The sequence below is a fragment of the Saccostrea cucullata genome, unplaced genomic scaffold, assembly GCF_032062105.1.
Source record: "Saccostrea cucullata isolate Sc308-1 unplaced genomic scaffold, CSIRO_AGI_Scuc_v1 ctg16541, whole genome shotgun sequence".
NCBI classification, from domain to species: domain Eukaryota; kingdom Metazoa; phylum Mollusca; class Bivalvia; order Ostreida; family Ostreidae; genus Saccostrea; species Saccostrea cuccullata.
In genome coordinates, this window is record NW_026929024.1 from 12,384 (window position 1) to 35,740 (window position 23,357).

Below are 23,357 nucleotides of genomic sequence, written 5' to 3' on the forward strand. Positions count from 1 at the left end.
TATATTGATCATTTCTCGTGTTGCACGTGCGCGCTCTTGCAAGCACGTGCACGCAAAATGACCTTCGTTCCACAAATCTACATAACATGTCTACTGACCCTAAAAACATTTCACCTTAGTCGGATGTGTAGTTAACGAGATCATTCGCGGACAAAAAAGTGCCCAGGAAGAAGAAAAATAATAATAATAAGAAACAGAGTAAAAACAATATGTTCCCCAACTTCGTTTGGGGAACATAAATATATGGATTTCAGTGATTTCAGATTTTCAATATAACACAAGTGAACTTGTGTTGAAAATTTATTATAACGAAAATCAAGCAATGAAAGTAAAAGTTGTATTTTGAAAAATAAATCAAGTCAAGTCACATAAATCAAAGACGAGTTTTATGCTCACACACGGACACATACACAAACGTTTTGGTAACTCGGCATAGTCCTGAGTAAAACTATATATTTTCTTGATGACGGAATGTCCAGTGCATCTGATATTCACGCCCGGGATTGTCCACGGCGGATCTAAAACTAAACGCTCTCACACAACATACGAGATTAAATTTCACTCAAACTCTTTGAGGTAGAGGATTGACACTAATTTCTTAAATAAATATTGAGTGACAAATTACTTTTTACTGTATAAACATTAATTGACTGATAAATAATTTTCGACATATGTTAAAAACAGGCATTAAAAATAATTCTATTTATAAATTAAAATTCTGTTACATTTTAAATAAATTTATTAAAATTTACTTTGTGACAAATATAATTAAGTGAATTTAATCACACAGTACAAAAAATACACAATCCTGGAACCAAGCCCCATTGACTAATATTTGAGTAAGGTATATCTGTCTAAGCATAAACCAAAGAAGACCGAGTACGACATTTTTTTTTCTTATTTATGCATGATCATGAACCGATGTGTTTATGTCTTATAAAACAAATATATGGTCAGATGCAGCAGAATGTGTTTTTACTCTTTACACGTAAAAGCAAGCATATACCGGTATTACTTAATCCAACATTTATTTTTAAGAGGCATTTTCTGTCATAAATGATGTATTTTATAAATTCACTTATATTATTTAAGATTTATATATGTATGATATAATTGTAGGTCATTAATTAGAAGTATATATATAATGTTGCGGGATCAATGTACAGAAGCGAGTTGTGGGTCAGTATACAAGTATAATTCTGTTCCATTGCTGGCTGATTCGATATGTATGGTAATGAGTTTTAATCGGCAATTGTCTTATTGATAAAATATAGCGATATTGATCACCCGAAATTTAATTTCAAAGAAATGTAGCGTAAATAAATTGTAATTTTCGCAATGTAGCAGTAATGTTGACCTCCCCAAAGATATAGAAATTGCGGGATCCAAATACAGGCAACTATACATTATTCTGGGTCAATACATTGAATAATATAGAACACCGTCGGATACTGAGTATATACTTTTCCATCTATAAAATGTTCAATAATTGTTGATTTGATTACACTTCCCTTAAATCTTAATGTGTGATATTTTTTTCTGAATAAACCTAAATTTGTAAATGATTTTCTGAGAGTTCGACCTAACGTATATTTTTAATTATTGAAACATCGCGATTCACTTCTTAACGCGCGATCTTCATAGCAATATTTTAGTCGTTTTTTTTTTCTTTCAAAAAATTAGTAATTGAAGCTTTCTTTCACATCTTTATAAGAATTTGTATTTAGATATATAAACTTTAGGAAGAACACAACTATCGTACGATAAAAGGTTTAGAATAAATTAGCCTTTTTTTTTGTAGATTTATACAATGTAGTACATTAAAAACAATAGCTCATACATATAAATAGAAAAATCGTTAAGATTTAACAATGATTCACTGCAATTAGGCTATAAAATCTAGCAGTTTTCCCTTATCCCTCCAATACTCATGGGAAAGTATATAAAATATTGTGGGTCACGTGCGAAATCCTGCCAATGCACTCAGCGGTAAGATTTCATATATATAAATTGCATTGTGGGTCATTTTTTGATTGTGTAATTATGGGTCAAAAAAATTTTTTTTTGTAAAAAATGAATATACTTACTATTTTATTATCATAAACTTTGCTTTCTACAAATCTGATTTTAAACTTTAAAAAAAAAACTGCACATTAAATCTGGAAAATATATTTCTGCAGTGTATTAAAATAGTTTATTACTAATTTCACCCATAAACATTATATTCATATGTAATTCAAATTGAAATAAAATATGGCCTAGGTTTGCTTATGCTCGTTAGAAAATTTTCTATTGTTACACATACCAAGACGCAAAAAAGAGAATACTTTCCCTTAAAATGTCTACTGAATTTGGTTACAACGGGTCAATTTGTATAATTTTTAAAGCATTCAGGATGTAAAGCAACAATTCATATTGTATCGATGGTGTTTCAAATTTGAAGATGATATAATTTTTTTCTTGTCTTTTTCTGCAGAAGTTGATCTCAACGGTTCATTTGCATTTCGTGCCAATGTTTTGACATTTGACGACAATGAAAGACTCATTTTTGATAATTGGACACCAGTGACGTATCAGAACTGGAATCCTAACGATGAGGGCGAGACAGCAGTTGACCCAATCTTTGGCCTCCTTTTGACTTATCATAACGACGGCAGGTGGCGCTGGGTGACTGAGAGAAACTACACGTACTATACAGGAGAAGACGGACTAAAACTTCCCTTTATTTGTGAGGATTCTCCATTTTATTTGGAGCATGAAGAGTGTTCTGTTACATAATGATCCATTCTCTTTTAATTCAAATAAACATTTGTAACCATTATGTTTTGTTATATAATTTCATTAAGCATGGTGTATAAAGTTCTAAATCATTAAATGGAGTATTCTTAAGTTAACCTTTGATTGTATATTCGTCTCCTCGGAAGTCATCTAGATTTATCCTCGGATCGTACATTCCTCTCCTCGGAAGAGATCTAAATTTATCCTCGGATTGTATATTCGTCTCCTCGGAAGAGATCTAGGTTTATCCTCATGTTTTAAATAAGCTATAAATATCATGTACACAAAGACAGAGAGTGCATTATATTGTTTCGTTATTTTCCCAAGGAAACTGACTGGGATCTCCTCTAACCATACATACAAACATTTTAGCACAAAGTGTTGTTTTTATAATTTCTATCCGTAATCCAAAAAATAAGAGGCAAATATATTTTCCTAGGACGGTCGGTCCAGTTGTCTGTTTGTTTGTTGTTGTTTTTTTCCTGATTTATCTGTGGTAAATCAATTAGCCCTGACTACAGCCTTTAATTGGTTTGAGCTATGAATTTCATATTTCACAGGTTTTTTTCTTTATTTTGACGGTCAATTTCGAATTCGAAATTTGAGCCTTGGTCATATGAACTATGGCTTTAATATTTCACTGGTGTATTCAACGTGTAAAAACTTTTCCTAGGGTAAAAGTATTTTTGACTTTGACCTTTATGTTTGACTCTCTTTTAAAGAAATTTTCTAAATTTTATTCTTAGCCATAGCTACTACACGGTTAAATCAAGTGATATCATACTCTTCACACTTATATTTTGATAAGACCTTCTCTTGAGTACAAACAGGAATGACCTTTAACCTTGATCTTATGGATTTGACCTACTTTTCAAAAACGTTAACTTTGGATGTATTTACTGAAAATTTAGTACAAGGGGTTAACCATTTTACCGGTTCATTTCTTGTGGTAAGAGCTTCTCTTGAATACCAATATTTTCTTTTTATTTTTTATCCTTTTATTTGGACATCAGACTTTGACCTTCTTTTGAAAAACTTTGGTGATAACTTTTGAATGGTTGATTCCGTGACTTTTATATTTCACCTGTGTATTCTTTCTGAAATTCTTTTGGGTATCATCAGTATTGACTCCTTGACCTTGTCCAGTTTGACCTACTTTTGAAAATCTCTAACTTTGGTCTTTAGTACTGAACTGTCGCTGCTTATTTGTTTTTTATTTTAGAAGGTAGACTCATTGTGAGGAACTTTTCTTTTGGTACCAAAACTAATTTTATATTGACCTTGGTGTTTGACCTGCAAACGACAACATTCATCATGAGCCTCTTTGTTTCACAAATTTATCTTGAATTTTTATCATTACCTCCTAAAACTTTTCCTATTGATTTAATAACAAATTTCAAGTTGTAGTCAATCAAATTTTTGGATATATATATATATATATATATATATATATATATATATATATATATATATATATATATATATATATATATATATATATATATATATATATATATATATATATAAACCAAAGTCTACACATTGCATAATAGAGAATGACTTGTCATATTGAATCATTTATTTTAAAAGATGTAGTCTCATAATTGCAAAAGTATTTGCAAACATATTGATTAATGTTAGCTCGCTAAGTTTTATTTGCAAAGACAGTTGCAGATATAAGATAACATCTTTCCAAAAATAATGAGTCAGTGCTTTTTTTCTAACTCCTTGTCTTGTTTTGCAAATTTGATTTCTTCTTCAACTTACATGAATTATCTCTAACCTAAATAACAATGAATTTAAATAATTTCAAATTTTGGGTTTCGCTTATGACATTCCCCTTGCATTGTGTCAATTGAATGGCGGACACCACAGTGAAATGTATCGCAAATGTGTCGGATTAAACAGGTTCCGCTGTAATAGGTTTGACAATAAAGTAATCTACATCCTAATTCTCCGTCCAGACATCTTCATTTATTAGTGTGAATAACAACGAAATATTTCTAATTTCAAATTTATTACAACATATATAAAGTACATCATTTGCAGAATACAATCAGTAGAACAAGATCACAATCATTTATTGCTTTACATAATCCTTCATCCCCTGAAAACATATTTGTTTAGTCACTTCATGTCAAACAGTCTTACAGAAAAAGAACCCCGTGATAAATGTTAAATTTAAAACCGTCTCTTGAATCAAACTGGATTCGTCTAATTGATCGATGATCTTTCGTCTGTTAAGAAAAAATAGAATTAAATTAATGTTTCACAGAAATAAGGACATATTTCACTTTGAAAAACCTCTTATAACCTTTTGAAATTTTCACAGTAATACAAAAAGAAAAAAAACTATGTTATATTAGGATTTAATGATGTTTACCTAGTGACGTCTGACCATCATGAGGGTCTCCTTTATCTGTTTACTATCAGTCACTGTAGGATACCATGGCCAGAGCCAGTACCCCGGGGACCACTGACCGTTAAGGAAGGCGTCGGCACACCAGTTGAACCACCAGCCTCCTCTACGGTTACTGAGAGCAGCACAGTTACCTAAATACCCGTCGTTATCCCTGTCTGGGGTACTGAAGGACATCCCAGACAGATCGGTCCTAGAATCACCAGTGTGTAACATAGAGTCTCCTGTAGAAAAAATGAAAATTTAATATTTGTCCTACACAGTGCATTTAAAAAGGTGTGATATGAAATACTAAGTAAATCATTAATAACGAGATCAGATATGGTGTATCTGTGAATGTTATAAGATGGTAGATTTCCTATTAAATTAATGTAAATGTGAAACGCGTTGAGGTCTTTTGAATTTGGCTTTTTAAGCTTTTTTTATTTGAAATTTTATCCGATCAAATTTTTTTTGTCATCAAATTTTCGTAAACCTTTGGACATTTAAGATCAATGACACACTGTAGACTTCCTATTCCGTAGTAGTAAAAAATGTTAATCATTGAAAATCAGACTATCATGTTCTGTAAACTTTTTCCGTATAAGTTACAATGTGAATTATAAAAAAATATCTGGAAACCCAAGCTGAATAACAATGTTGAACTAATGTAATTTTGGGATTTGTCTGTTAAAAAAAATAATATAATTTTCTTTGTACATAAAATGTATAATTAGAAATTGTTTACACTTGACAATTAGAAATTCAATATCAGCTGCGTATGTTAATTGTACCGGCCAATGATATTCTGAAATGTTAAACATGTTTAATTAGCATGGAATCAAAAACGTTAAGAGATTATCAGAAAAAAAACACATCCTTTTCTTTTTTAAAGAATTTTATAATTTATCAATACACAAAAGTATCATTTTAATGATATACGTAATTTGAACTTAATTTCAAAGTATGTCATTCGTCAGCTTATTAGAAAAGTTCACGCTGGACCTCTTATCTAAAAAAATTCATTAAAATACAATTATTATAACATACTTTAATTCAACAATGTTAATGGTTTAACAGTCAACGAAAACACTACTCAAAAAGCTACAAAGAAGCAAGTTTTATAAGGGACTACTTCTTGTGGTTGAAGAATACGTGTAAGCAGATAATTCTGCAAATCTGCACATTTTTTAAATTGAATATCCTATAACTTTAGCCTCACATACTTTTACTCGGAGATATGTTCCGTTATGATATTACTGAAATATTTAATATAGGTTTGGATATATATTTTAAGAACACGTTTTACACCTTCTTTCAACAAACTTTGCCAAAAAATGAAGATATGTCTAATAAGTCAAGATAAAATTTACAGCATTTTTCACCCAAAAATCACATATTTTGACTAATATTTCAAATTTAACATCACTGACCCGAACTTTTTCTTTCATTTTTTTAAAGTACTCGATTCTTGTGACTAATCAGCACAAAAGTGGAAAAAAGATTGATTAATAAAATGTTTTATTGCCTTTCAATTAATTTGATACACCAAAAATATTACTTTTTTGGTGCAAAAAGGTCACACAATAATTTACGCGCATTAATTTGCAAGTTTTGTTCAATGATAGGTATTATTAAAACTTTTTTACGTAAAAAAAAATTTAATTTATTGCCTTGGTTACATCTGGTAAAATATGATAAAGGTTAACTCAATTTTTCAAAATTTAGAGTTTGAGTGCAAAAAGGTCAACTCAATTATATCGTAGATCAATAGGATGCACACTGACCCCCTATTTCTTTTGCAATTTTGAGTCACACTATATGAGAACTTATTTAAAATATACTTCTAAAAAATCCTTGATTTAACAAATTTCACGTGTGACATACCTTTAGAAATTAACATGGATACACTTACCCAAGGTTCCCGTGGCAGGTCCTGCAAGAAAGAGTTGATATTTTCCTGCTTCGTCGGAGACAGAGAATCTGTCGTACGTTTCATACAGCGTTGTACCATTTTGTAGAGTTATTGTCACGTACAGGGATGAGGTACCTTCTTTGGTTAATTGATGGATTACGTCATTTCCTGATTTAAGATAATGATTTTCTTCTTTTCTTTTACTCTTTATTTGATATATCAGTCTAACATGATATGTATATATCGTAGAACACATATTACCAAGTATTAAGCTCAGATCTTTATTATGCTTCAATCTATTACCTGACACATGTATTTTTTTTTTAATTTTGAAGGAATAAAAGTTCCTATTTGCAAGTAATTTACACTTACCAACCCAGACATCCTGTTCTGGGGCGCCAAAACCATTTTTATATTCCGTCCAGGTTCTGTCAAAGTCCAGGGTTCCATTAATTCGTTTTTGGATTGCCTTTAAAGTTAACACGTATAGCAAATCATTGTTTTCAACATTTGAGGGATCAATATATATGATATAATCTAAGAATATTTATACTTTTTCAGTCCATATTCCGTTAAACAACAAAACATTGAGTGTGAAATAAATTGTATAATATGCCTTTATATTAAAATAAACAACAAACCGTCCATCCCCCGCCCATTGTAGTCATATCGCAGTACGCCGGGACAGGACTGGTAATGGTACCATAGGGGTAGATTTCATACACCCCTGAATTAAAGTATCCATCTGATTGAAGGTCCTTACAGTCTATTGGAGTAACTAAAGCAGAAAAAAACCTCACAATCCATAAAAGATAACTAAAAAATAATACAGGAACCATACTATGCGTATACAATGTACAAAAATAACTCATAAAATGTAATACTGGAATCATGCTATGTATATACAATGTACAGAAATAACTCATAAAATATAATACTGGAATCATACATTGTATATACAAGAATTAAGTGAGAGGAGTGACGTTATCTCTTAATTAAAGCTAATATATGAACTACAATGTAAATTTTGTTAAGCATGTTTTTATTACGGAAATTGAAGTGATTACAAATAATAAGAAAGGGCTATTACTTAGAACTAATTAATGATATTGAGCAATAAAGATTCATGATATTTATCTAATTTATGGTGAGTAAAAAAAGGAAAATAACAGATATACATACAGTCACGTGAGTAGTATCTCCAGCCATCCTCATCTGATACTTCAGACATGAGGTTCCTCTTGTGGGTTCGACATTTTTTCATTTGAGAGTGGAAACCAAAGATACTACACTCGCTTTGACAACGCGCTGCACACTCTATTACTGATGTTGAGTTGTGTTCTCCTAAAGGTTCTTCATTTGACTTCTTATCATTGAGTTCCAGTTTGGCTTTGTATTTCCTCGAAATAATAGTAGACTGGCACACGTCAAAAAAGACCAAAACTAAAATTATTGCACAAAGAGCGCCCATATCGTAGCTTGTACTTAGAACTACTGGCTTCGTCGTTGGGTACCTGTAGAAATATGCTACGTAGTATACCAAATACAAAATATAAATATCAAATAAACATCAGTTACGGAAAATGATTGGATAATGGTTACGTACTTCGTATGTTTCATTCATTTAAATATTGATTTGTTGAATCTGAAATAAACTAGTGATTATTGTAACGGGAACCGTTACATATGTTCCCCAAACGCTCCCCTAGTCACTTTTCGTACCCTTGTGAAGAAAAGTAATTCCCCCATAGAATATTGACAAGGGTTATTTTTCGACGTCGAAAAATAACCCCTGCTCAATATTTTACGGCAATAATTGCCACCGGTCATTATTCGACGTCGAAAAGTATCATCACTCTTAAAACTTGCATAACCCAAGTGACAAAAAATAACCCCCGTAGAATAATGATTTCTTGTGGATTTAGGTTGAAATTTTTACAGGGCAATAAAAATATTTTTTAAAATGGGCTGAATAGGAAATAAATTGGTTATCTTGATCTCATTAAATTACACAATTATTGCTACTTTAAAGCGTCTTTAATGCCATGATTCAGAATCTAAAAGAGTAAAAGATTTATCGAGCCTAATGGGCTTGGTGAACATTGTTTGATTATGGAGAGTCATCGTACTGGCTGAAAAATGCAGTATTATATAACTAGTTTTGTACAACTGTCGAAAAGCGGGAGAAAATGTAGGGATGATTATGTCCCTCTGTTTTTTACGCTTTGAGTTAACCCTTAAAGTTCTTTATCTTATTTCTCACCATTCAGATCCAGTGTTGCGATGTATTTCCCGAAATAATAGTAGACTGAGTCATCGCAGAGAAATCAAAAATGAAATAGATATCCAAATGAGTGACTATATCGTAATATGTATTTGAAAAAAATTCACTTATTGCTGGATACCTGTAAAAATTTGCAATGAAGTAAACCTCACGCCAAGTATTAACATATCAGGACATTTACTAGTGAAAAGTGATTAACTTACTATTACCTAGACCGTATGTTTCATTCATTAAGATATTTATTTGTTGAATCTTATATGAATTACAACCCCACAATATGCTATGCATTCTAACAACCAATTTTTGCAGCATTAAAATTGCATTTAAAGTAAAATTTAACACGAGCTTTCATACAGTGACCCATTATACAGTAATACAACATTTACAGTTCTCCACCTCCCGCCCATTGTTGTCATGTCAAAGTAATGACATAGAATGTCACAGTAAACACAGACAGGACTAGCAATTGTCGTCATGTCACAGTAAACACAGACAGGACTAGTAATTGTCGTCATGTCACAGTAAACACAGACAGGACTAGTAATTGTCGTCATGTCACAGTAAACACAGACAGGACTAGTAATTGTCGTCATGTCACAGTAAACACAGACAGGACTTGTAATTGTCGTCATGTCACACTTAACACAGACAGGACCAGTATTTGTCGTCTTGTCACAGTAAACACACACAGGACTAGTAATTGTCGTCATGTCACAGTTAACACAGACAGGACTAGATATTGTTGTCATTTCACAGTTAACACAGACAGGCCCAGTAATTGTCGTCATGTCACAATAAACACAGACAGGACTAGTGGTTGTCGTCATCACACAGTGAACACTGACAGGACTAGTAATTGTCGTCATGTCACAGTAAAAACAAAAAGGACCAGTAATTGTTGTCATGTCACAGTAAACACAGACAGGACTTGTAATTGTCGTCATGTCACAGTAAACACAGACAGGACTGGTAATTGTCGTCATGTAACAGTCAACACAGACAGGACCAGTAATTGTCGTCATGTCACAGTCAACAGAGACATGACTAGTAATTGTCGTCTTGTCACAGTAAACACAGAGAGGACTAGTAATTGTCGTCATGTCACAGTAAACACAGACAGGACCAGTAATTGTCGTCATGTCACAGTAAACACAGACAGGACCAGTAATTGTCGTCATGTCACAGTAAACACAGACAGGACTAGTAATTGTCGTCATGTCAGAGTTAACATGGACAGAACCAGTGTGTCACAGTAAACACAGACTGGACTAGTAATTGTCCTCATGTCAAAGTCAACACAGACAGAACTAGTGATTGTCGTCATGTCACAGTAAACACAGACAGGACTAGTAATTGTCGTCATGTCACAGTCAACACAGACAGGACTAGTGATTGTCGTCATGTCACTGTTAACACAGACAGGACTAGTGATTGTCGTCATGTCACAGTAAACACAGACAGGACTGGTAATTGTCGTCATGTCACAGTAAACACAGACAGGACCAGTTATTGTCGTCATGTCACAGTAAACACAGACAGGACTAGTAATTGTCATGTCACAGTAAACACAGACAGGACTAGTAATTGTCGTCATGTCACAGTAAACACAGACAGGACTTGTAATTGTCGTGAACACAGACAGGACATGTCACAGTAAAAATAAACAGGACCAGTAATTCTTGTCATGTCACAGTAAACAAACACATGACTAGTAATTGTCGTCATGTCACAGTAAACACAGACAGGACTAGTAATTGTCGTCATGTCATAGTAAACAGAGACAGGACTAGTAATTGTCGTCATGTCACAGTAAACATGGACAGGCCTAGTTATTGTAGTCATGTAACAGTAAATACAGATGGGACTAGTAATTGTCGCCATGGCACAGTAAACACGGACAGGACTAGTGATTGTTGTCATGTCACAGTAAACACAGACAGGGCTAGTTATTATCGGCCGCAGCAGCGGCCGATCGATTTGTGGTTGTGTTAGAAAGTGCACATGGGGAAATGAGATGTTATTATTTTATTAGGTCAGTAAAATAATTTTCAAATTATAACATGTATAAAATCATGAGTAAAATATTTTAAAAAACTTGCTTTAAATTAAGATTTAATCGTTGTTATTTTGTTTCAATTTCATTATCATTTGGCAGCAGATAATTGATAATTTATGGTTAAATAAAAAGAGTTTACAATAGGTACTCCCCATCCAGGGAGTGTGTAAGATATAAAAGGAAATCGTTATGATTTTCCGGATAATAGTGAATTGCACGTGGTAAAAGTGCATGGTGAATAAAAAATTGGAAAGTTGCTCCACTAGTTAAAACTTGTTTGAAAATGCTACAGCTGCGAATGACACAAAGATTATTTTTATACATTTTGCACCGCACCATGCAGCAGTGTATCAGCATGTGGTATATCTTTAAAGGTATACATCTTCATTTTGATAACAATGATTTCTCATATCATACGCGTCGGAACCGGGGGGGGGTGTTAGCTCCCCCCACTGTTTTGCAAATATGTACATTATATAGGCTTTGAAAATGGGCTTTACCATTTTTTGTTGGTTTAGCCCCCCCCCCCCCCTTTCAGTTTGCCCACCCCACCCCCGACCCACTTTCGATTTGCATCCGACGCCCATGCCTATTCATCATAGATTTTTTTACATCAATAAATCCATTGGATGAGCAAATGCACTAAAATTTCTAGTTTAAAATATATTTTATTCATTGAATTGGAATGAACAGCAGGCATGATACTAAAATTTCTATCATTTTTTTAAAAAATATTTATCTGTTTATTTTGCTTTAAAGACGGCCTGAAATAAACATGATCAGTATTTCAGCTTTGAATATCCTGTTCTTTTCTTGCATGAATGCTTTGAATTGTGAAAGTGCTTTTTTGACATGTTAAATGATGCTTTGCATCAATTAACTTGTTGTAGTCATGTAACAGTAAACACAGACAGGACTAGTAATTGTCGCCATGTCACAGTAAACACGGAGAGGACTAGTGATTGTCGTCGTGTCACAGTAAACACAGACAGGACTAGTTATTGTCGTCATGTCAAAGTAAACACAGACAGGACTAGTAATTGTCGTCAAGTCACAGTAAACACAGACAGGACTAGTGATTTTCGTCGTGTCACAGTAAACACAGACAGGACTAGTAATTGTTGTCATGTCACAGAAAACACAGACAGGACTAGTAATTGTCGTCATGTCACAGTAAACACAGACAGGACTAGTAATTGTCGTCATTTAACAGTAAACATGGACAGGGCTAGTAATTGTCGTCATGTCACAGTAAATACAAACAGGACTAGTAATTGTCGTCATGTCACAGTAAACACACACAGGACTAGTAATTGTCATCATGTCACAGTAAACATGGAGAGGACTAGTAATTGTCGTCATGTCACAGTAAACACAGACAGGACTAGTTGTAGAATTGTACATTCCGTATGTATCGTTTCGGACTTTATTATTTCGTAAGTAATATCCGGTTTGAGATGCATGGACTCCTCAACGGCGAAACAACATTTAGCCCACAATGTGTGAGTTATTTAGTATTTAAAACATGACTGTTAATAATAATGAGAATTGTATAATTATCAACAAACTGTTATTTATTGTAATAGATATCTATCCATTAACAGGTCGAAACAATAAAATGTTACTACATGACGGTGTGAATTTTGAACTGACCAAGCGCAACATTTCGACACAGAGGGAACATGCCGCCACCCGAAGAGTCGAAAGATCCTGAGCTACAGGGCAAGAATATCAACGCAAAAGGGCAAGTTTTACAGAATATACAACAGATTTAGAGAATTAGGTTATAAGGAGGACCATGGTGTACTACAAAATATTCTTAGTGATCAACGGAAAATTATAATGATTTAGAAAGAAGTCATGCAGAATATATAGAACTTTTAGATCTAGAAAATGAATTACAAGCAAGTGAACATGAAAATGTTGATAGAGACATGGACAAAATGTACAGTGAATTATGTGAGTGCCGTTTACATGTGACAAGATTAGCAGAAAAGATTAAACAAAAGGAATTAGAGACAAAAACAAAAAAGGAAACCGTTAAAGTTAAAAAACTTGATGCACCTTCATTTAGCGGTGCAATACGGGAATACCCAAGTTTCAAAAGAGACTATGAATGTATTATGGTACCATTCGTATGGAATTACAGACCCATTTGCTCTGAAAAAGTGCTTACACGGAGAGGCATTAAAAGTCAATTTATTGTGTGAGGGGAATAATGATAAAGTATCCGCAATGCCAAACTGTTTTGCACAGACTGAAGTGAATTAAATTCCATGCATATCAGAGAAACTAAAAGATCTGTTTTATAGTTTTCTAGAGTGACATCCAGAAGCTCAAGGTCATAGTCGATGTGGACATTGTGTTGTTATCAGCTTTATAAATAGTGTAGACTGGAAACGGAATCCTTCAGAAGTGATTGAACGATGTTATTTAGATGATGATGCCAACAAACGAATGAAAATGGAAAGAGAGAGATAACATACAAGCTGCTATAGGCCGTTTGGTCAACGGAACAACGACTGAAAAAAACTGGCGATGAACACACTCAGGAATATCAAAAACAGATAGATGACATGGTGCAGAGAAAGGCTGCTAGAAAATTATCACCAGAGAAGTTACTTCATACAAAGGACCTGTGCAATATCTTCCACATCATGAGGTTTTAAAACCAGAATCATCATCCACACCACTTCGAATTGTGTTCAACTCTTCTGCTTCCTACATGGGTCATGTTATTAATGACTACTGGGCTAAAGAAAAGTTTTAAATGATCTTCTTTCCATCTTGTTGAAGTTTCGAGAAAATCAGGTTGGTCTTGTAGGCAATATATCCAAAATGTATAAGGAATCAACTCCATAGAAGAATCAGCATACACACAGATTTTTATGGAGAAATTGTGAAATCGACAGACCACCAGATCATTATGTGCTGACCAGTGTTCCATTTGGAAATCGCCCCAGTGGTGCTATAGCTATTATAGCTCTCAATAAAACAGCTGAAATGCTGGAAGATGTTTACCCAAAGGCTGCTAGTGTTATAAAAAACAACAGCTATGTTGATGACATTTTAGCATACGATCCCACATTTGAAAATGTATTGCAATTGGCTAAGGATCAATCAAGTATTGGACTTTGGTGGCTTTCACATAAAGCATTGGATTATATCAGAGAGACCATCATCAGGAAATTGATGAAATCAACATAATGAATACAGAACGGAAAAAGAATCTGTTTGATGATGTATTACAAAAGTGCGATTGAACTTCTCCAGGAAAACAAAGCATAAAAGCCATGAAGAGAAATCAACCAATAAGTCGGAGGAAATTCCTGAAAATTTGACAAGAAGAATGGTACTGAGCCAAGTTGCAGGATGTATTTGCAAAATCTCTCATAAGAAATTTATTTAAAGTGTGGGATAAACTTATCCGCAGAAATGAGACAACAATGGATAGAATTTTTCAATGGACGTTCATAAGAAATCCCTGTGCATTCCCAGATGTTTAAAACCAACTAATGTCTTTGGAAATCCGGTCTTGGTGAACTTTTTTGAGCGTGTGTGTACATAAGATGGGAGAGGCTGTTTTATTAATTTTTAAAAATCATTGCGCCAGTTAAGCAACTTTCCGATTCCAAGGCTTGAGCTTTGCGGTGCTGTGCTGTAGGCTGAATAAGGGAAAAAATTGTGGAAAGCATGACATTTTTACATTTCAGAGAGTAATTCATCTTACTGATTCTGCAATTGTCCGTGCCCAAATTCAAAAGGAAAGTTACGGTTTTGGTACATTTGCCAATAGGATAGCCGAAATTCAATCAAAGACACAAAAGGCTGAATGGTTTTGGATTCCTTCTGATCAAAATCCTGCAGATCTTCAACAACGATTACACATCCCAGCATATTAACCCCTTCATTTCCGTACCAGTCAAATTGACCGATCGTTAAACACCGACTTCGCGAAAATAAGATCTCCGTATCTATTTAATGGTAGCGCGAAGGTATATAAACTATATATCGTCTTTTTGGAAATTTTCTCTACTTTTAAAATATCTAAAAAGATTATGTCTTGATTGCCGGTATTTAATCGATTTTACGTTGTGAAGACAAACGTGACTTTTTTAAATTGGCGTAATTTTCCAAAGTAATTGCCGATTTTCCAGACGATTGACATTTTTTTCCTGATTAACTTTATAAAGAAAGTATGGTATATTCTTAAAGCATATTTTCTCTGCTTTTAAAATATGTAAAAATTATTGTTGTTACTTTAAAGTATATTTTAAAAACAAGAATTTTCTTGCACTTGTGTGTTTTTCTCGATTTTTTCTTGCACTATTTTCTATGTAAAGTATAATTTTAAACGTTTAAACAAAGCTCAGTTTTAAGTTTATTTCTGTGTTAATAGAAAACAAAAGAACCTGGGAGAAAATTTCCTTTCCAACAAGCCCTTACAGGCCTTCTTATGTATTTTCTTAATTACGTGAAGTTATAGTTTTTATGGAAAATATTTTGCTATCAACTTTGTGAAAAAACAATTTCTTTTATAAGACTTTTTTGACCATTTAAATATATTCTTTACCTAAATGAATTCAAATACAAAAAATCGTTAATTTCACTATCGTTCTGCCAGCAAGGAAATGTTAATTTATTCATCTACATGTAATGATGTATACCCTCAGTATCACGAAGGTGGATAAAATTGTAGATTGGAATAACTACATAGCAAAGAATATATAATCCCCTTGACAGACAAGGATTTGGATCTATATTGGCACAAATTAATTCAAAAACGGTATTTAGCAAATAAATACAACAAATGCAGGATACAAGAAATAAGATGTTCCGCTGTGGTGTAAACATGATGGTGCACAATTATTTAATGGAATTACAGACTCTGATATCTGCAGACCATGTGGAGAGGTTGATTTACATTGATTGGATCAGACTGTACGCATTCTTTTACCCACAAGAGTTGACGGCATATCGTATTGTTCAACCAATTTTGTGTTGCTTTTGAACTTTGATGTTTTTGAAAATCTTCAAGTTGATGAAAAATCAATTTGGTTATTGTGTGAGGTGTAAGTCATTCACATTGAAATTTTAGGGTGCTGATTAAAGTATCCGCAATGCCAAACTCGTTTTGTATCAATCATTTGTCGGGAAGTGAATTAAATTCCATGTCATATCATGAATACTAAATCGCTAAAAGATCTGTTTGATAGTTTTCTAGATATTGAAACACTTAGAAACCTACTGTCAACCAAGGTGTGGAGGGTGTCAATGTGGACATTGTGTTGTTGGTTCAGGACATTACACCATTGAAGAGGAGCATGAACTGAACATGATTGAGACTGGATTAAAGCATGATGATGCCAACAAATGCTGGACCATAAATTACCCATGGAAACGGAATCCTTCAGAACTGCCTAATAACATACAAGCTGTTATAGGCCGTTTACGGTCAACGGAACAACGACTGAAAAAAACTGGCGATGAACACACTCAGGAATATCAAAAACAGATAGATGACATGGTGCAGAGAAAGGCTGCTAGAAAATTATCACCAGAGGAAGTTACTTCATACAAAGGACCTGTGCACTATCTTCCACATCATGAGGTTTTAAAACCAGAATCATCATCCACACCACTTCGAATTGTGTTCAACTCTTCTGCTTCCTACATGGGTCATGTTATTAATGACTACTGGGCTAAAGGACCAAAAGTTTTAAATGATCTTCTTTCCATCTTGTTGAAGTTTCGAGAAAATCAGGTTGGTCTTGTAGGCGATATCTCCAAAATGTATAACTCGATTCATCTTTCCATAGAAGATCAGCATACACACAGATTTTTATGGAGAAATTGTGAAATCGACAGACCACCAGATCATTATGTGCTGACCAGTGTTCCATTTGGAGATCGCCCCAGTGGTGCTATAGCTATTATAGCTCTCAATAAAACAGCTGAAATGCTGGAAGATGTTTACCCAAAGGCTGCTAGTGTTATAAAAAACAACAGCTATGTTGATGACATTTTAGCATCAGATCCCACATTTGAAAATGTATTGCAATTGGCTAAGGATATCAATCAAGTATTGGACTTTGGTGGCTTTCACATAAAGCATTGGATTATATCAGGAGACCATCATCAGGAAATTGATGAAATCAACATAATGAATACAGAATCAGAAAAGGTGTTGGGACTAGTGTGGAAACCTGTTGATGATGTATTTACATTTAAAGTGCGATTGAACTTCTCCAGGAAAACAAAGCATAAAAGCCATGAAGAGAAATCAACCAATAAGTCGGAGGAAATTCCTGAAAATTTGACAAGAAGAATGGTACTCAGCCAAGTTGCAGGAGTGTATGACCCTTTAGGACTGATCGTTCCTTACACTCTTAGTGCAAAATCTCTCATAAGAAATTTATGCCAAGGAAACCAGAGTAAGTCTGAAGTGTGGGATAAACCTTTATCCGCAGAAATGAGACAACAATGGATAGAATTTTTCAATGGACTCTTTCAGTTAGAATCCCTGTGCATTCCCAGATGTTTAAAACCAACTAATGTCTTTGGAAATCCGGTCTTGGTGCTTTTTTCTGATGGCAGCAATCTTGTTTTTGGAGCGTGTGCGTACATAAGATGGGAGACTGCTTGGGACATTTATGACGTCAGATTAATTTTTGCAAAAAATCGGATTGCGCCAGTTAAGCAACTTTCCATTCCAAGGCTTGAGCTTTGCGGTGCTGTGCTGTCAGCTAGAATAAGGGAAAAAATTGTGGAAAGCATGACTTTTACATTTCAGAGAGTAATTCATCTTACTGATTCTGCAATTGTCCGTGCCCAAATTCAAAAGGAAAGTTACGGTTTTGGTACATTTGTCGCCAATAGGATAGCCGAAATTCAATCAAAGACACAAAAGGCTGAATGGTTTTGGATTCCTTCTGATCAAAATCCTGCAGATCTTACAACAAGGATTACACATCCCAGCATATTAAACAATGATTCAAGGTGGCAGAAAGGACCAGAATTCTTACACTATCCTATTGAACAGTGGCCAATGAAACAAACTGTTGATGTTTCAGAAATTCCAGATTCATTGGTGCACAGTGTGTTGACAGAAATTATTGAAGTGAAGCCAAAGGAATCCTCAACTCGGATACTGGAATTGATAGACACCACGAGAATCTCATCCTTGAATAAGCTGTATAGACTCACTGGTATTTTGCAACTTATATTCAAGGCGCACTCATTCAAGAAGATTCTGAAAAATGTGACAGCTGAAGTTATAAGAGAGGCTGAAAAGGCTTGGATTTTACATGCTCAAATGGACCTACCAAACAATGTTATGCAGAGGTTTCGACGTCTTGGCCCTGAACGAACAAAGGATGGAATTATTACAGTTGGACAAAGAATGAGTAAATGGATTGAAGAAACCTGGAATCAGTCCACATTTGCACTTCTTCCTACAAATCACGAATTTACAGAATATGTGTAGTGAAAGCAATACACGATGAAGATCATGCAGGGATTGACGTTACTCTAGGAAAGATCCGTAGCAGATTTTGGATACCTAAAGTAAAAAAACATTATAAGCAGAATTAAATTTAGGTGTGTAATATGTAGAAGAAAATTCAAATCAATGCAAGGTCAACAGATGGGTCCAATGCCAGAGACAAGACTTAAACCGACCCCTCCCTTCTACATGTGTGCTGTTGATTTGTTTGGACCTCTTGTAATCAAGGATGCAGTTAAGAAGAGGACCCATGGGAAAGGTTATGGTGTCTTGTTTAATTGCTTAGTTTCAAGAGCAGTATATATTGATGTACCAGAAGGATATGACATGGGCAGTTTCCTTATGGTACTACGACGTTTTGTTTCCATCAGAGGATATCCCAGAAAAATGATTTCTGATGCAGGTACTCAACTAATTGCTGCCGGGAAAGAATTACAAAAAGTTGTACATACTTGGGATTGGGAAGATATCAAGAATTTTGGGAAAGCTAGAGGCATGGATTGGCAGACAACAAAATCAGCGGACGCACCCTGGGAAAATGGTTGCAGCGAGTCGCTTATTCGTTCAACAAAACTTTCTCTTGAGACTGCCATTGGATCAGCAATTATGACATTTTCAGAGTTACAAACTGTTCTCTTTGAAGTTTCCAATCTACTAAATGAACGTCCCATTGGTACAAAAAATTGCGACCCTACTGAAGGTACATATCTTTGTCCGAACGATCTATTGTTAGGTCGGGCAAGCACCAGAGTCCCTGTAAGAGACTGGGATGATTGCAAGGACCCCAGAATAAGATGGAAATTTGTTCAGCGTGTGGTGAATACATTTTGGAGAAGATGGACACGAGATTTCTTTCATACCCTTATTATAAGACAGAAATGGAATCATGAAAGGAGAAACATTCAAAATGGTGACATTGTAATTGTTCAAGATTCAAATAATGTGCGTGGTCAATGGAAACTGGCACAAGTTTCGGAGGCAAACCCAGGAAGTGATGGAAAAGTTCGGGATGTAAAACTTAGATACAAAAATCTGAACCAAGATCCTAAATATTGTGGTTGTCCAGATACGGTGGTTTGCAGATCAGTTCGACGATTAGTTGTGATTCTTCCAATTGAAGAACAGGTGTAAATGTAAACTGTGAACATGTGAACTTTTTCATATCCCCGGACAAATGGTGGGGGGAGTGTACGTTTCGGAATTGTACATTCCATCCGTATCGTTTCGGACTTTATTATTTCGTAAGTAATATCCGGTTTGAGATGCACGGACTCCTCAACGGCGAAACAATGTCATGTATTTAGCCCGTCAATCTGTGAGTTATTTAGTATTTAAAACATGACTGTTAATAATAATGAGAATTGTATAATTATCAACAAACTGTTATTTATTGTAATAGATATCTATCCATTAACAGGTCGAAACAATAAAATGTTACTACATGACGGTGTGAATTTCTGAACTGACCAAGCGCAACACTAGTAATTGTCGTCAGGTCACAATAAACACGGACAGGACAAGTAATTGTCGTCATGTCACAGTAAACACAGACTGGACTTGTAATTGTCGTCAGGTCACAGTAAACACAGACAGGACTAGTGGTTGTCGTCATCACACAGTAAAGACTGAAAGGACTAGTAATTGTCGTCATGTCACAGTAAAAACAAGAAGGACCAGTAATTGTTGTCATGTCACAGTAAACACAGACAGGACTAGTAATTGTCGTCATGTCACTGTTAACACAGACAGGACTGGTAATTGTCGTCACGTAACAGTCAACACAGAGAGGACCAGTAATTGTCGTCATGTCACAGTAAACACAGACAGGACTAGTAATTGTCGTCATGTCACAGTCGAGACAGACAGGACTAGTGATTGTCTTCATGTCACTGTTAACACAGACAGGACTAGATATTGTCGTCATGTCACAGTTAACACAGACAGGCACAGTAATTGTCGTCATGTCACAGTAAACACAGACAGGACTAGTAATTGTCGACATGTCACAGTAAACACAGAGAGGACTAGGAATTGTCGTCATGTCACAGTAAACACAGACAGGACTACTAATTGTCGTCATGTCACAGTTAACACAGACAGGCCCAGTAATTGTCGTCATGTCACAGTAAACACACACAGGACTAGTAATTGTCGTCATGTCACAGTAAACACAGGCAGGGCTAGTAATTGTGGTCAGGTCACAGTAAACACGGACAGGACTAGTAAATGTCGTCATGTCAGAGTAAACACGGACAGGACAAGTAATTGTCGTCATGTCACAGTAAACACAGACAGGACTAGTAATTGTGGTCATGTCACAGTAAACACAGAGAGGACTAGGAATTGTCGTCATGTAACAGTAAACACGGACAGGACTAGGAATTGTCGTCATGTAACAGTAAACACGGACAGGACTAGTTATTGTAGTCTTATAACAGTAAACACGGACAGGACTAGTAATTGTCGCCATGTTACAGTAAACACGGACAGGACTAGTGATTGTTGTCATGTCACAGTAAACACAGAAATGACTAGTAATTGTCGTCATTTCACAGTAAACACAGACAGGACTAGTAATTGTCGTCATGTCACAGTAAACACAGACAGGACTAGTAATTGTCGTCATGTCACAGTAAACACAGACAGGACTAGTAATCGTCATCATGTCACGGTTAACACAGACAGGACTAGAAATTGTCGTCTTGTCACAGTTAACACAGACAGGACCAGTAATTGTCGTCATGTCACAGTAAACACAGACAGGAGTAATAATTGTCGTCATCTAACCGTGAACACAGACAGGACTAGTGATTGTCGTCATGTCACAGTAAAAACAAACAGGACCAGTAATTCTTGTCATGTCACAGTAAACACAGACAGGACTAGTAATTGTCGTCATGTCACAGTAAACACAGACAGGACTAGTAATTGTCGTCATGTCACAGTTAAAACAGACAGGACCAGTATTTGTCGTCATGTAACAGTAAACACAGACAGGACTAGTAATTGTCGTCATGTCACAGTAAACACAGACAGGACTAGTAATTGTCGTCAAGCCACAGTAAACACAGACTGGACTAGTAATTGTTGTCATGTCACAGTAAACAGAGACAGGACTAGTAATTGTCGTCATGTCACAGTAAACACAGACTGGACTAGTAATTGTCGTCATGTCTCAGTAAACTCAGCTATATTAAGGAAGGTCAGAGTTCAAATTCCTTGTACATCGTATTGGAAGTTTAATTGTGACGTCATTGAAATTTAACAAGCCACAAAAATTAATTAACAACATGATCATGCGTAAATAACAACTTGAATTTACTTATTTTATCGATTATTCATAAAATCTTGTAAAATTGTAATACTTGATAGCGATACAGTCGAGTAATAGAAGAAAGCCTTTTGTCAAATATGACGTCATCAGCCTTGGTATGACGCAACACAAGTTATCCAGAGGACTAGATTCACTGGTTAAATTATTACAAGAATGCTTAAATAAATATGATACCATTGCTAATTTTTAGACCTAATCATAAAAACTAAAAGAAAATAATTTATTAAATACAATGTGTATAGAATATGAATTTATCTAGTAGCATTAAAGCTGCACAGGGATAAGGAATATAGAGAATATCGCTAAAACGATGAGCGTATTCGTGATTTACATCAAAAGTGCAATTGCATAGACTATTTTGTTTGAGCTGAAATTTGGAATATTTATTGCTCATATAGTGTATATTTTGAAAAGTGCTGGGAGCTGATCCTGGTCTGCATAACATTAATTTTATTTATAACAGAATTTAAGCGAAGTGGAAATTTTTAGCTATAATAAGCATTTTCGGCAAAATTCTAAGTACTTCACAAACAGCACTGACTAGCTCCCAGCACTTTTTGGGTAGAGGATATAAACCTCTTTTAATCTGTAACAATTTTTTTCTTGAAAAACAAGCGTATGCCCTTGCACTATCCACATTTTCTACATTCAGCTTAAGGACAGATGATACAAACAAATTTTTTCTTTGAAAAAGATCTAATATCATGTCACAAGTTTAGAAATGAAGATGGTTCTTAGAATTTTCTCTCTTAAGTACTGGAATTTGAAAAAGACTTAAAAATATTAGTAATATTTCAATGAAAAAACAAATATAGACAAATCACATTCAGTAAAGGTTTACAGGTGAAAACAATTTTCAGAATATGTTAACAATGTGCTAAAAGTGTAATATAAACTTAAGAAAAATATACCAAGCCAGGTGAATTTTATTAGGAAAAGCTAAATGGTAAAAATCAGCCTATGTGATATTACTAATTTTTTGTCATTTTGATCTTCCTCTTAAAATTCACCTGGCTTGGTATATTTTTCTTAAGTTTATATTAAAATTTAAGCGTCAAGATAACATATTCTGAAATTTGTTTTCACCT

At 34.5% G+C, this 23,357-nt stretch overlaps 3 protein-coding genes across 3 annotated transcripts; 2 read left to right on the top strand and 1 right to left on the bottom strand.

Annotated features, from left to right (window-relative positions):
* Window positions 1-4,805: 4,805 nt before the first annotated feature.
* On the bottom strand, window positions 4,806-8,568 carry LOC134279606 (microfibril-associated glycoprotein 4-like). The gene is made up of 6 exons (XM_062762027.1): window positions 8,274-8,568; window positions 7,733-7,869; window positions 7,464-7,560; window positions 7,092-7,259; window positions 5,162-5,421; window positions 4,806-5,015 (listed from the first exon to the last, which is right to left on the bottom strand). The coding sequence occupies exons 1-5, from the start codon at window positions 8,560-8,562 to the stop codon at window positions 5,162-5,164; spliced, it is 951 nt and encodes a 316-aa protein (XP_062618011.1). The 5' UTR covers window positions 8,563-8,568; the 3' UTR covers window positions 4,806-5,015.
* A 7,694-nt stretch (window positions 8,569-16,262) lies between these two features.
* LOC134279607 (uncharacterized) lies at window positions 16,263-18,917 on the top strand. Its single transcript, XM_062762028.1, has 2 exons — window positions 16,263-16,410; window positions 16,732-18,917. The coding sequence occupies exons 1-2, from the start codon at window positions 16,263-16,265 to the stop codon at window positions 18,915-18,917; spliced, it is 2,334 nt and encodes a 777-aa protein (XP_062618012.1).
* Window positions 18,918-19,076: 159 nt separating this feature from the next.
* Window positions 19,077-20,066, top strand: LOC134279608 (uncharacterized). The gene has a single exon (XM_062762029.1). It carries the CDS (start codon window positions 19,077-19,079, stop codon window positions 20,064-20,066), a length of 990 nt encoding a protein of 329 aa, XP_062618013.1.
* Window positions 20,067-23,357: the final 3,291 nt, after the last annotated feature.

Excerpts from the sequence above, each read along its gene's own strand:
- LOC134279606 (XM_062762027.1), bottom strand. The coding sequence starts at position 8,562 with ATGGGCGCTCTTTGTGCAATAATTTTAGTTTTGGTCTTTTTTGACGTG. Across the intron at positions 7,870-8,273 it reads GAGATACTACTCACGTGACT|TTACTCCAATAGACTGTAAG; the intron begins GTATGTATATCT and ends TTTCTGCTTTAG. Across the intron at positions 5,422-7,091 it reads ACCTGCCACGGGAACCTTGG|GAGACTCTATGTTACACACT; the intron begins GTAAGTGTATCC and ends TTTTTTCTACAG.
- LOC134279607 (XM_062762028.1), top strand. The coding sequence starts at position 16,263 with ATGTTCCGCTGTGGTGTAAACATGATGGTGCACAATTATTTAATGGAA. Across the intron at positions 16,411-16,731 it reads ACAAGAGTTGACGGCATATC|GACATTACACCATTGAAGAG; the intron begins GTATTGTTCAAC and ends TTGTTGGTTCAG.
- LOC134279608 (XM_062762029.1), top strand. The coding sequence starts at position 19,077 with ATGGGTCCAATGCCAGAGACAAGACTTAAACCGACCCCTCCCTTCTAC.